This window comes from Bombina bombina, chromosome 5, assembly GCF_027579735.1.
Source record: "Bombina bombina isolate aBomBom1 chromosome 5, aBomBom1.pri, whole genome shotgun sequence".
Lineage (NCBI taxonomy): Eukaryota > Metazoa > Chordata > Amphibia > Anura > Bombinatoridae > Bombina > Bombina bombina.
Window position 1 is genome coordinate 989,281,557 of NC_069503.1, and position 15,403 is coordinate 989,296,959.

General features: G+C 38.2%; 1 protein-coding gene across 1 annotated transcript in view; it reads left to right on the forward strand.

Moving 5' to 3' along the window:
- LOC128661686 (neural-cadherin-like) overlaps positions 1-15,403 on the forward strand; it is a 488,078-nt gene that overhangs the window by 368,264 nt on the left and 104,411 nt on the right. The window contains 1 exon segment of the mRNA XM_053715912.1: positions 6,491-6,612. Coding sequence (XP_053571887.1) covers positions 6,491-6,612 — 122 coding nt within the window.

Sequence of the window (15,403 nt, forward strand, 5' to 3'; positions counted from 1 at the left end):
ATGGTGAAGACAAGGTAGGAAGATCTTCAGGGGCTTAGTGTTAGGTTTATTTAAGGGGGGTTTGGGTTAGATTAGGGGTATGTGGGTGGTGGGTTGTAATGTTGGGGGGGGGTATTGTATGTTTTTTTTTACAGGCAAAAGAGCTGAACTTCTTGGGGCATGCCCCGCAAAGGGCCCTGCTCAGGGCTGGTAAGGTAAAAGAGCTTTTAAATTTAGTAATTTAGAATAGGGTAGGGCATTTTTTTTATTTTGGGGGGCTTTGTTGTTTTATTAGGGGGCTTAGAGTAGGTGTAATTAGTTTAAAATTGTTGTAATATTTTTCTTATGTTTGTAGATATTTTTTTATTTTTTGTAACTTAGTTCTTTTTTATTTTTTGTACTTTAGTTAGTTTATTTCATTGTAGTTATTTGTAGGTATTGTATTTAATTAATGTATTGATAGTGTAGTGTTAGGTTTAATTGTAGGTAATTGTAGGTATTTTATTTAATTAATTTAATGATAGTATAGTGTTAGGTTTAATTGTAACTTAGGTTAGGATTTATTTGACAGGTAATTTTGTAATTATTCTAAATAGGTAACTATTAAATAGTTCTTAACTATTTAATAGCTATTGTACCTGGTTAAAATAATTACAAAGTTGCCTGTAAAATAAATATTAATCCTAAAATAGCTACAATGTAATTATAATTTATATTGTAGCTATATTAGGATTTATTTTACAGGTAAGTATTTAGCTTTAAATAGGAATAATTTATTTAATAAGAGTTAATTAATTTCGTTAGATGTAAATTATATTTAACTTAGGGGGTGTTAGTGTTAGGGTTAGACTTAGCTTTAGGGGTTAATACATTTATTAGAATAGCGGTGAGCTCCGGTCGGCAGATTAGGGGTTAATAATTGAAGTTAGGTGTCGGCGATGTTAGGGAGGGCAGATTAGGGGTTAATACTATTTATTATAGGGTTAGTGAGGCGGATTAGGGGTTAATAACTTTATTATAGTAGCGTGAAAGAAAGGGGAGGTCTTGTAAGGGCGCTAATAGCTGAAGATACTTATGTGAAATTATTAATATTATCTGTGATAAATATTTGTAAAAAAATGAAATCAAAATAGGAACAGTATCTAAAAAAACAAGTGATTTATTTGGTTACAATATGATTTGAAAAAATATAGAGACGTCTCTAGTACAATTCAATTAAAAACAATAATGAAATATAGCATAAAAAATGATAAAAAGTGGTACTGATTAGTACTTCATGAGAAATTTAGATTACTGTTTAATAGTGTAGTCACAAAGAAAATTCTGTTGGGGTGTGACTAAACAGTTAGCCAAGATTTCTCGTGAGTTATTAAGTTTGTATACAGTTATACATAAAAATATATTTAAAATACCAATATCGGCTTGATAAAACTTCTGCAAAGGCTATATATTGCACAAAAAATTATAATGGAGCTTAAAGAGGAGCTGTGCATAGGAGGAAAATTATATAGGGTTATGCTCTAGCTCGGATTAGGTCAATCCTTATATCTGTATTCTCAGCGAACTAATTGACATGTCCATACGTATGAACCAAGAGAAATGTCCAGTAATATTATACTGCTAGTAGTTTAGGATTACAGTTTGCAATCTTTAATGCAGATGGTACCTTATAGTAAGCTTGAATAGCAGCAGGGAATCCTGTGCGTCCTGCGGCTCAGTTCTTCTGACAGTGTCCTCGTGTTGTTGGCGTCTGACGTCACACCCGATGTGCGGGGGCTTGTCTTGCGTCTGCCAATCACTGCTTAGACAGTTGTGAGTATCCGAAATGCCTTTTTACGTCCGATATTGTGTATTCACAATTCTTCTTGTATCTGATACCTGTACTTATTTAGGCACCGATCAGCAAAAAAGTATCCGTTGTGAGTAAGTTCACCTGCACTTAGTGCTGTTAGCACGCAGGTTCCGATGAAATTTCTCCTTGGTGTCCTTTGTTGACAGTCAACCCGGGTTGGTTCAAACAGCTGATAGGATAGTGGAGTCAAGAAAACAGTCTTTAGCTTCTACGCGTTTCACTCCCTCCAGGAGCTTTATCAAGAATTCTTGATAAATTCTTGATAAAGCTCCTGGAGGGAGTGAAACGCGTAGAAGCTAAAGACTGTTTTCTTGACTCCACTATCCTATCAGCTGTTTGAACCAACCCGGGTTGACTGTCAACAAAGGACACCAAGGAGAAATTTCATCGGAACCTGCGTGCTAACAGCACTAAGTGCAGGTGAACTTACTCACAACGGATACTTTTTTGCTGATCGGTGCCTAAATAAGTACAGGTATCAGATACAAGAAGAATTGTGAATACACAATATCGGACGTAAAAAGGCATTTCGGATACTCACAACTGTCTAAGCAGTGATTGGCAGACGCAAGACAAGCCCCCGCACATCGGGTGTGACGTCAGACGCCAACAACACGAGGACACTGTCAGAAGAACTGAGCCGCAGGACGCACAGGATTCCCTGCTGCTATTCAAGCTTACTATAAGGTACCATCTGCATTAAAGATTGCGAACTGTAATCCTAAACTACTAGCAGTATAATATTACTGGACATTTCTCTTGGTTCATACGTATGGACATGTCAATTAGTTCGCTGAGAATACAGATATAAGGATTGACCTAATCCGAGCTAGAGCATAACCCTATATAATTTTCCTCCTATGCACAGCTCCTCTTTAAGCTCCATTATAATTTTTTGTGCAATATATAGCCTTTGCAGAAGTTTTATCAAGCCGATATTGGTATTTTAAATATATTTTTATGTATAACTGTATACAAACTTAATAACTCACGAGAAATCTTGGCTAACTGTTTAGTCACACCCCAACAGAATTTTCTTTGTGACTACACTATTAAACAGTAATCTAAATTTCTCATGAAGTACTAATCAGTACCACTTTTTATCATTTTTTATGCTATATTTCATTATTGTTTTTAATTGAATTGTACTAGAGACGTCTCTATATTTTTTCAAATCATATTGTAACCAAATAAATCACTTGTTTTTTTAGATACTGTTCCTATTTTGATTTCATTTTTTTACAAATATTTATCACAGATAATATTAATAATTTCACATAAGTATCTTCAGCTATTAGCGCCCTTACAAGACCTCCCCTTTCTTTCACTATACACTATTTTTAGATTGAAGGATCTAAAACACTGTAAGCGGTCTGATACTCTATATACCAGCGCACTATTTTCCCACAATCTTTCACATTATTATAGTAGCGCTCAGGTCTGCTCGGCAGATTAGGGGTTAATAAGTGTAGGCAAGTGGAGGCGACGTTGTGGGGAGCAGATTAGGGGTTAATAAATATAATATAGGGGTCGGCGGTGTTAGGGGCAGCAGATTAGGGGTACATAAGGATAACGTAGGTGGTGGTCAGCAGATTAGGGGTTAAAAAAATTATTAGAGTGGCGGCGATGTGTGGGGGACCTCGGTTTAGGGGTACATAGGTAGTTTATGGGTGTTAGTGTACTTTAGAGCACAGTAGTTAAGAGCTTTATAAACCGGCGTTAGCCCAGAAAGCTCTTAACTACTGACTTTTTTCCTGCGGCTGGAGTTTTGTCGTTAGATGTCTAACGCTGACTTCAGACACGACTCTAAATACCGGAGTTAGAAAGATCCCATTGAAAAGATAGGCTATGCAATTTACGTAAGGGGATCTGCGGTATGGAAAAGTCGTGGCTGAAAAGTGAGCGTTAGACCCTATTTTGAGTGACTCCAAATACCGGAGGTAGCCTAAAACCAGCGTTAGGAGCCTCTAACGCTGGTTTTCGCGGATAACGCCAAACTCCAAATCTAGGCCTATGACTTGTAGGTAATTAGCTTTGCAGCTGTTATAAAATATACAACTTGTAGGTAAGTAGTTTTGCTGTTCTAAAATATATAACTTGTAGGTAAAAAGTTTTGCTGTTATAAAATATATAACTTGTAGGTAAGTAGTTTTGCTGTTATAAAATATATAACTTGTAGGTAAAAAGTTTTGCTGTTATAAAATATATAACTTGTAGGTAAGTAGTTTTGCTGTTATAAAATAAATAACTTGTAGTTAAGTAGTTTTGCTATTATAAAATATATAACTTGTAGGTAAGTAGTTTTGCTGTTATAAAATATATAACTTGTAAGTAAGTATTTTTGTTGTTATAAAATATATAACTATATGTAGGTTTACTGCCTATCTGCAGGCTGCAGCAGTTAACTGCTTTTTAAAAAACTATGAAAAAAATTAACAACTAAAATACTTTTATAGTATTATAATTACAGCAAGCAGCAGCCACGACAGCCGTCAACGGTCAACTAGTAAATGTAATTAAAACTAGTCTGCTGCTCAGGCCTCTCAGTCTCTCTGTGACAGTCCAGACTGTGTAAAATAATATGCTGTACTACAGTACTGTACTAGTAATAGTAACTTTAACTTAAAGTTTTAAACAAATTACAAAATATATCTTCAGTCCACTCAACTCCCTACTCAATATCTCTAAAATTAGTATGCTGGCTGTGTTATTTTAAACTAGTAAATTTAAATTAGTTTAAAAAAAAAAAAATCTAAACTGTCCACTCCACTCCCTACTCTGTCTCTCTGGTCAGGCCTCTCAGTGTCTCTAAAATTATTATGCTGAAGCCTGCAGGTAATAACAGGCTAGCCTGCTACAGCAAGTAGATTAAACAGGAGTCAGGCCTCTCCGCTCAGTGTCAGTGACACAGTCTCTCTAAAATTAGTATGCTCTAAAACTTTAAACTACTAACTCTAAGTAGTAAGTAAGTACTATACTATTTCTGAATGATTGCTGCCCAGTAATAAGTAATAGAAAAACCAAGTGGTGTCTGTATACTAGTAGTAGTCTCACTCTCAGTCTCTACTCTATCTCTAAATTAAATATGCTCTCCGCTCTCTCCCTGAGTCCTCTCTACTCTGTCTCTCTCTGGCTGCTCTGCAGCCTCTGCTACTAGCTGGATCAACTGGCTGAGTGAGCCTGTAACTAACTGCCTGCCTGCTGCCTCAAACTTCGTCTTCACAGTTCACAAGATGAGATGGGGTCAACAGTTGTGTTAGAACTTCTAGAGAGAATATCTTTTAAAATCGCCAAAACAGTAAGTCTGAATTTGAGCTCCTCTCAGCTCAACGACTATCTCCGCAATGAGATTTCACGCCGTTGAGCTGGGAGGAGCTTGTCAATCGTCATCACGTGACTGTGAGTGATGACGCTCTTCTGTGTCACTGGCTGCTGCCTGTCTCTCTCGGTAACACCTCCCACAGCTCGCACAGGCTGAAGTGTGCGATCAACAGACTATGGGGATGGGGAGGCTGGGAGCTGTGCAGCAGGCAAATTTAGTATGCGCATAGACACACTGCCATAGCTTAGCTACCGCACGTGTGGTTAGGGTTTAGTACAGTGTAATAATACAAAGAATTTTTTTTTTTTTAACATTATTGAAAAAACTGTTTGGATTTTATTGTTTTCTGGGGGTCAAAAAATTTATAATTTTTCCAGTAGGGGGCTATTGGAAAAAATTATATTTTTTTTCTTCTGTTTTTTTTTTTCTTTCTTCTTCTGGGCTGCTGGGGGGAGCACGTGCGAGTGTGCTCAAATGGAGGAGCCTCCACTGCCACCATCACTTTCTCTGTGCTGTCCTGTATTTTCTATATAAATTATTGTCTCTCTCTCTCTCTCTCTCTCTCTCTCCATTGTGTTGTTGTGTTCTGTATTATGCTTTAGGTTTTCCACCTCACATATTCACACAGAAATCACCTTCAGCACTATTTCCCTGTAACACACCTAACCACACCTTCTTGTTTAGGTGCATGAAAATTATATAAACATATATAACCTTAGCACTAAAATAAATGGTAAATCTTTGTTTCTCCTTAAAAGGACACTAAACCCAACATTTTTCTTTCATGATTCAGATAGAGCATGCAATTTTAATCAACTTTCTAATTTACTCCTGTTATCAAATTTCTTAGTTCTCTTGCTATCTGTATTTGAAAAAGCAAGAATGTAAGCTTAGGAGCCGTACCATTTTTGGTTCAGCACCTGGGTAGTGCTTGCTGATTGGTGGCTACATTTATCCACCAATCAGCAAGTGTTACAAAGGTGCTGAACCAAAAATGGGCTGACTCTTTAGCTTACATTCCTGCTTTTTCAAATAAAGATAGCAAGGGAACGAAGAAAATTGATAATAGGAGTAAATTATAAAGTTGCTTAGAATTGCATGCTCTATCTGAATCCTGAAAGAAAAAAGGGTTTAGTGTCCCTTTAATGTGTTTCCAATGACTTGTTGTACCAGCTGCAGAGTATTAAATGTATAGGAAATATACAGTGTCCTTTTCGCAAGGCAAGGCAAAATAGAAGAGATTACAGAAAAAGGGGTACAGTAAGATAATTATGTATAACTAATTAATAATAATAAATCTAAGTATGTAATTCATTAAGTTATTTCCATTTCATTAGAAAGTGAAGATGGTTCTCGACAGATGTGCAGACACAGGGGTGGATAAAGCTAGTAGCGTTGCAGGACTACCAATGGATCGATCCACTTGTGAAGTGTCAGGGGAGACACCAGGGAGCAAAAGGTAAGGCAAATGGGATCTCAGCGTCACAGAGGTTAGAGATATGTTTTGGATTTTACCCCTTCACCTTCAGTGCAAACTACAGGGAGGACACACCACAAAATAGAAAAAGCCATACAGAATAATTACACCACCAGGATATGGTGGTTCAAGTTCTAGAGCACAACCACCTTTCTGTTGTCACACAGCATATACATACAATATAACTAATGTCACACAGCATATACATACAACATCACTAATGTCACACAGCATATACATACAAAATCACTAATGTCACACAGCATATACATACAATATCACTAATGTCACACAGCATATACATACAACATCACTAATGTCACACAGCATATACATACAACCTCACTAATATCACACAGCATATACATACAACATCACTAATGTCACACAGCATATGCTGTACATACAACATCACTAATGTTACACAGCATATATATACAACATCACTAATGTCACACAGCATATACATACAATATCATTAATGTCACACAGCATATACATACAATATCACTAATGTCACACAGCATTAGACATGTGCGTTTTGATTCGTTCCGAATTTGTTAAATTCGGAGATTCGGATCGATTCGAATGTCCGAATTATGGTAGTACCGAATCTACCGAATAAATCCGAATAGATCTGAACCGAAATTCGAAAACATCCGAATCAATCCTAACCGAACCAAAACAAATTTTTCGGCCATGCACAAGTCTACACAGCATATACATACAACATCACTAATGTCACACAGCATATACATACAACATCACTAATGTCACACAGCATATATATACAACATCACTAATGTCACACAGCATATACATACAACAGCACTTATGTCACACAGCATATATATACACAACATCACTAATGTCACACAGCATATATATACAACATCACTAATGTCACACAGCATATACATACAACAGCACTTATGTCACACAGCATATATATACACAACATCACTAATGTCACACAGCATATACATATATACAACATCACTAATGTCACACAGCATATACATACAACATAACTAATGTTACACAGCATATATATATATACAACATCACTGTCACACAGCATATACATACAACAGCACTTATGTCACACAGCATATATATACAACATCACTAATGTCACACAGCATATATATATATATATATATACATCACTAATGTCACACAGCATATATATACAACATCACTAATGTCAGACAGCATATACATACAACATCACTAATGTCACACAGCATATACATACAACAGCACTAATGTCACACAGAGCATATACATACAACATCACTAATGTCACATAGCCTTCATTCCTTTTAAATAATAGCATCCTGAAATTTGCAGAAGCACTGACCATACTTCACGCAACCTTCACACATTTTATCCCCATTTTTTCCACATCACCTCTGTGCATCCTAGTTCTACCCACACCTCCTGTAGATTTAATTGTATACCCTCCATCACTCTCTAGCTGTCACATGCCCTCTACAAACATAGCATTGCAGGTGTTACCATGCATTTAATAATGTGTGCATCCCACATATAGGTGGGGCTCACAATTATGCCTAGATAAGATGTTGGCATAAGCATGGGACTCCATTTTTCTTTAAAACAGTTCTATTTCTCTTGTAAGGTGTATCCAGTCCACGGATTCATCCATTACTTGTGGGATATTCTCCTTCCCAACAGGAAGCTGCAAGAGGATCACCCACAGCAGAGCTGTCTATATAGCTCCTCCCCTAACTGCCACCTCCAGTCATTCTCTTGCAGCTCTCGACAAGGGAAGTATCAAGAGAGATGTGGTGAATTAGTGTAGTTTATCTTCAATCAAAAGGACCATCCAAATCTAATTTCTCTGCATCTGACTGCTTGGAGATTGAACGCTTGATTTTATCAAAACGTGGGTTCTCCGAGTCAATCATTGATACCTTAATTCAGGCTCGAAAGCCTGTCACCAGGAAAATCTATCATAAGATATGGTGTAAATATCTTCATTGGTGTGAATCCAAGGGTTACTCATGGAGTAAAGTCAGGATTCCCAGGATATTATCTTTTCTCCAAGAAGGATTGGAGAAGGGATTGTCAGCTAGTTCCTTAAAGGGACAGATTTCTGCTCTGTCTATTCTTTTGCACAAGCGTCTGGCGGATGTTTCAGACGTTCAGGCGTTTTGTCAGGCTTTAGTTAGAATCAAGCCTGTGTTTAAACCTGTTGCTCCGCCATGGAGTTTAAATTTAGTTCTTAAAGTTCTTCAAGGGGTTCCGTTTGAACCTCTGCATTCCATAGATATCAAGCTTTTATCTTGGAAAGTTCTGTTTTTGGTAGCTATCTCTTCGGCTCGAAGAGTTTCAGAGTTATCTGCCAGTGTGATTCCCCTTATCTGATCTTCCATGCAGATAAGGTAGTTTTGCGTACCAAACCTGGGTTTCTTCCTAAGGTGGTTTCTAATAAGAATATCAATCAGGAGATTGTTGTTCCATCACTGTGTCCTAATCCTTCTTCAAAGAAGGAACGTCTATTACATAATCTTGACGTGGTTCGTGCTTTAAAGTTTTATTTACAAGCTACTAAGGATTTTCGTCAAACATCGGCATTGTTTGTTGTCTACTCTGGACAGAGAAGAGGCTAAAAGGCTTCAGCAACTTCTCTTTCTTTTTGGTTAAGAAGTATAATCCGCTTAGCTTATGAGACTGCTGGCCAGCAGCCTCCTGAAAGAATTACAGCTCATTCCACTAGAGCGGTGGCTTCCACATGGGCTTTTAAAAATGAGGCTTCTGTTGAACAGATTTGTAAGGCGGCGACTTGGTCTTCGCTTCATACTTTTTCTAATTTCTACAAATTTTATACTTTTGCTTCTTCGGAGGCTATTTTTGGGAGAAAGGTCTTACAGGCAGTGGTGCCTTCCGTTTAAGTGCCTGCCTTGTCCCTCCCTTCATCCGTGTCCTATAGCTTTGGTATTGGTATCCCACAAGTAATGGATAAATCCGTGGACTGGATACACCTTACAAGAGAAATTTATGCTTACCTGATAAATTTATTTCTCTTGTGGTGTATCCAGTCCACGGCCCACCCTGTCATTTTAAGGCAGGTGTTTTTTATTTTTAAATTTTCAAAAGAGCTTTATTTAAGTTATAGATAACAATACACGACATGAATTGAATGTACAAATTATACACCAGAAAAGAAGTAAAACATCACCATTGTAGTACATTATACAGTCTCTGAGAGAACACAGCATATACTTAAACATTATTAGTGAAGTGCAACAAGAAAAATAACCATATGCTTTGAGTCAGTGTATTTCTTTTTTGTTCCCATTCTTGACTGGGTAGACCACTCATGGATCTAGTTACTAGGGCTAATAGGTGTAGTACTGGGAACTCAGAACATAAAACAGAAAAATAAGAAACAAGAAGAGCAAAAGGAGCTGGGGGGGGAGAGAGCAAAAGAAGCTGGGGGGAGGGAGGGGAGGGGGGAGGGAGTGGAGAGGGGAGGGGGGAGGGAGTGGAGAGGGGAGGGGGGAGGGAGTGGAGGGGGGAGGGGGGAGGGAGGGGAGGGGGGAGGGAGTAAAAAAGGGAAAAAAGAAAAAAGGAACAGTGACCATGTGACAGATACGTCTTAAAACTTTTAGGGATATGGTATAGGTTATGCTAGGGAGTTGATAAATATTAAAATTGGTGCTGGGCGTTAAAAATCGTGGCCGGACTTTTACCCGACGGACACTTGGCCGAAACACAAGTGGCTGTCACATAACAGTCCGGCCACGAGATAGATAGATTTGATAGATAGATAGATACATAGATTAGATAGATAGATCAATAGATGCAATAGATACATTTGATAGATACGATAGATAGATAGATTTGATAGATAAATAGATAGATTTGATAGATAGATAGATAGTTTCCCAGACAGAGAATTACAAAACGTGCGGCCTTGGACCCATGGTAAGGTTCCCAGAGGCAGTTGCGGCGCCCGAGGCTCTGATTAGAACAGAGCACTCTGGAACGTATCTTCCCTCGGCCGAAATCGGAACATTCTTTAGCTTTCTGTCTGTCAGTCAAATGACCGTCGGCCAAATGTCCGTCTGCCAAATGTCCTTCTGCCAAATGTCTTTCTGCATTTTGTCAGAGCACCGTTAAAAATATATGTGCAGCAACATATTGTACTGCTAGGTACTATAGGCGCCATAGAGCCTTCGCCATTTTGGTTGCGGGTTTCAAAGGTTCTTTCTCGCTGACTACTCGATGCATCAGCAGGGCAGAGTTTGTTCAGTAAGTAGTCATATGGCGCCCTGTCGAGCAACCTCTCAAAGATTTTCTCCAGTTTTTCCATGGGTGGTAATAGGTGATGATGTATTTCTGATTCTCCCGTAGTGATCTTTGTTAAAGATGATGTGGAAAGAGAATTCTGCACACTGCCTCCTATTATTGAGTTTCTAAGGTGTTGCCAGATATATAAATCCCAATTGATTATAGATGATGAAGAGACTCAGTAAGCCAGTATTCTCCGGCAGCATTGATAACCCGGCTCTTCCCGGGGGGAGGGTGGAAACCTGGCAATAGGCCGCCGCCTCAGGCCTTACTCCGAACTGTGTCCCCAATGTCATAAATACAGCAAAATAAGATGATTTTGAGTCCCAGATACCTGGTCTGTGGTGTTATCTATAAACAAGTCTATGTTCTTGCTGTTTACAGCCAATAATCGGCAGATTATTGAAGATTCTTTTGGAGCTCACAGAGAATGTGTCCTGCTCAGAACGCAGCACGGACACGCCCCCGGTGTTTTTTATTTTTAAACTACAGTCACCACTGCACCCTATAGTTTCTCCTTTCTCTTGCTTGTCTTCGGTCGAATGACTGGAGGTGGCAGTTAGGGGAGGAGCTATATAGACAGCTCTGCTGTGAGTGATCCTCTTGCAGCTTCCTGTTGGGAAGGAGAATATCCCACAAGTAATGGATGAATCCGTGGACTGGATACACCACAAGAGAAATAAATTTATCAGGTAAGCATAAATTTTGTTTTTGTTATGGAGAGACTTTGGGATCTAAGGATATCCTTAAGACCCGTTGGTTCAGTAATTGATAAATTCTCTACCCACCTGTTATGGGATATAACCTGGTTGCCACATCCCATTACTATAGGACTGCGGCTCAGATACTGCTGATGTCACTAAGACCTGATTCTCTAAAGTTCTCTGGTCTGGCAAGATTATTTAAGAAGTCTCTTCAGCACTGTGAGGTCCCTCAAAAAAAATTGGAAAGGTGCATGTCTCTGGGCAGCACCTTAAGTGGTAGCAAAATTGGTGGCTCTGTGTAGCTTGTTGATAACCTGCTGATTATCTCCAATATATGAAGTCATCTACTCTTTTTACCAAGATATTTGACATCTGGAAGCTAAACTGAATCTTCAGATACCAGATGAGCTGAATACTACACAGACCTACTGATTCGGAACTTTGAGGCCTACGGCAACCCCAGTAAGGAGAGGCCTTCAACACCCCCCCATAAAACTAAAAGGGGGGCAACCTCCTTAGAATATATTGTAACCATACCCACTTACACTACCCCAAAAGTATAATACAATATATATTATTCTGTGTTTAATGTGAAATGTTGAATTGTGATTTTTGTCCCCTTTGCAAAACATAAAACATAGCAAAGATGAGATGAGCAAGGTATAGCTTTATATTTTTCATGTATTGTAATTTGTTAATTCTTTTTAGAATAAAGAAGTTTTAAAACAAAAAAACAAAATAAACAAAAGGGGGTACGAGCAGCACATACGCTGTTTAATTTGTTTTACTTATATTCCAAAAACATAAATTTATGTACAAGATCCTGTCATCTAACTCGCTGTAATTAATGTAAGTCCGATATGGTGCAGTGGGAAGCCATGCGGTCAGTGGAAAAGCCGCATAGAAGATGTTCAGACCAGACTTTAGCAGGTCTATCTATAGGGGGGCGGAAGATATGACAGCTGATCGCTACACACTTTGAACAGCTCGAACAGCAACTATGCCAAGCCTTCATAACCATGCCCTCAAACAGTGCGACATGCCTTGGGGAAGATCCCCTACCTTTAAAAGATTATCGGCTTTGAATGCTCTCGAGAGTGGCGCTGAGTACAGTGCGTCTACTGGGCAACCCACCAACTACGAGTTGATTGAAAATAACAGTCACAAAAATGACGCTTCTCAAACTATGAATTTATGGAATCCACAGCACCAAATTAGGTAAAATAAAAAACCTTTATTTTCACATTACATGCAACGTTTCGACCTTCATGGCCTTAATCATGCATATAAAACATTTCTGCCCATATCCACAATAGGCCTTAGCCTTAAAACATTTACTAATGTCAACTGTATTTTGCATATCAGGAGTAGCTGTTTCTCCTTTATTAAACACAATTTGCAACCTTAAAGACCTGTAAAACAATTGCAAGTTTTTCTCAATCTCAAAAATGTTCACATTGGTGTTAGGGCAAAAGGACAGTCCTTTAATAGCTTGTACTTACTGTCCGTTAACTCAACCGAGGAGATATTTAATACTGTCTGCTCCGTTGGTTCGGTATGTCCCCTCTGCCTCTCCTGTTTCTCGCCCCTATGCTGCCTTCGTCGCTGGACAAAAAAGTTCCTAGATACAAGGGTATATAAGGACAATGGGGTCCTTAAAACAGACCTCTTTAGAAAACCTACTGATAGCAATACAATGCTATCCTATGACAGTTTTCACCCAAGTAGGTTAAAAGATTCCCTTCCTAGGAGTCAACTATTAAGGGTCAACAGAATAGTGAATGATCAACAAATATTATCCACTAGGATGATGGAAATGGGCAACAGGTTTATAAAAAGAGGCTACCCAGAGATATTAATTAAAGAGGAGATTAAAAAAGCTTCAAACTAATAAAAATATCCCTAAAGATAAAAATGCCCCTAAAGATAAAAATAAAAACAAAAGTATGGTATTCACTTCACAATACAACTTATATAGTACTGAAGTAACAAAACTTATTAGAAAACATTGGGACATTGTAATAAAGATATGGAGATATTTCAACAGAACCCCATTATGGCATTTAGGAGAGTTAGAAACATGAGAGACAAACTGATTAGGAGTGATCTGGGATCTACCAAAAATTTAAGACAAAGCTATATTAGTCAGAAATCATTTGGGTCTTATCCTTGTTTGGGCTGTTCTAATTTCCATGCTATGATTAAAGGGAAAGAATTCACCCATCCAAGAACTGGGCACAAATATAAAATTAATGGTTATTATACGTGAGACATCTTATATCATTTATTTAATTAAGTGTCCTTGTGCTTTGATTTACATTGGGGAATCAACTAGAAAAGGTAGAGAAAGAATGAATAAGCATAAATCTAATCTGAGATGTGGTGATACAGAGGTCCCAGTATCTAATCACTATATTCAGGCAGGGCATAACATAAGTCAAATTAGATGGCAGATCATAGACCATGTAGGGAAATTAAGAGTTGGGGGAGACAGGGAGAGGATCCTTAAACAAAAAGAAACTTATTGGATCCATGAATTAGATAGTATGTACCCTAAAGGGTTAAATAGAGAAATAGATTTCTCTGTCTTCATCTAAATCTCAGTTATATCCATAGGTTAGCATCAGTTTAATCCTTGTAGGAGATGATTAAAAGAAATACACATCTTTTAAAAAAATAGGATAAATATATTTTTTTCAGAGAATTGGAAAAAAGTGTTAGAAATGTATTTAAACAGTTAAGTTACATCTATATTGCAAGATAGCAAGGCTTGTTCCTATATCTATTTGTTTTTAATGACACTGGTATATACATAGGTAGTTCCACTAAGTATCACTCTTTAGGTAACTAAAGGGTTAAAAGTGATTGATGTAATAAAATATGGTAAACACTAGGGGGAGCTATTACATTGTGTGAAATATTTTGTCAAATCTGTTGGTAATTAACTTTTTAATTGATGAGCCTATATATTGTGGATATGGGCAGAAATGTTTTAAATGCATGATTAAGGCCATGAAGGCCGAAACGTAATGTGAAAATAAAGTTTTTTTCTTTTACCTAATTTGGTGCTGTGGATTCCATATATTTACGTTGCTGTGAGGGTAACAGTAGCCCTTTTCCCACGGGTATCAATCTGAACTTTTGTCAATCAAAGGTGCTGGACTCGCTCATTACTCTTGTGCTTCTCAAACTATAGCAGAGGAGACAGATATTCAGGATGAGAAAAGCTCGGCTGCAGCTATATATTCCTTAACGTCTCACCCTGGGAATTATGTTCCAAAACACTACCAAATCCAGCGATATAGGACAAGACAAGGAACGCATGCTGCAGATTTGCAAAGGGACTCCACAAATATATATGTGCAGACCCAAGTTCAGGCTACTTCTAAAATGATTAGCGGCGAGATGATGCCCATTCCGAAACAACAGAGGAGTGCCTGTGCCCTGAAAATGCTATACCACATACCCACTCCTCAGAGAACTGAGACGGATGTGATAACTCAGGCGTGTAGCTGCAGACCGGTTAATGTCGCATGGCCGAGTGTGAAGGGAGTACGGTTTGCAGCCCTACAGTACAGGTATGACCAGAAACTTTTCACAGTCTCACTCCACAAACCCACTCTGACTGGACTAGAGCTGGATATTGGATCATCTGTCTTGGGATGGCCTGTTGATGTTCTCTACCAACCTTTTGATCCAGGGGCTTTTCGGGACTACTACTGAGCAAGTTGCTCTATGCAGCTTGCACA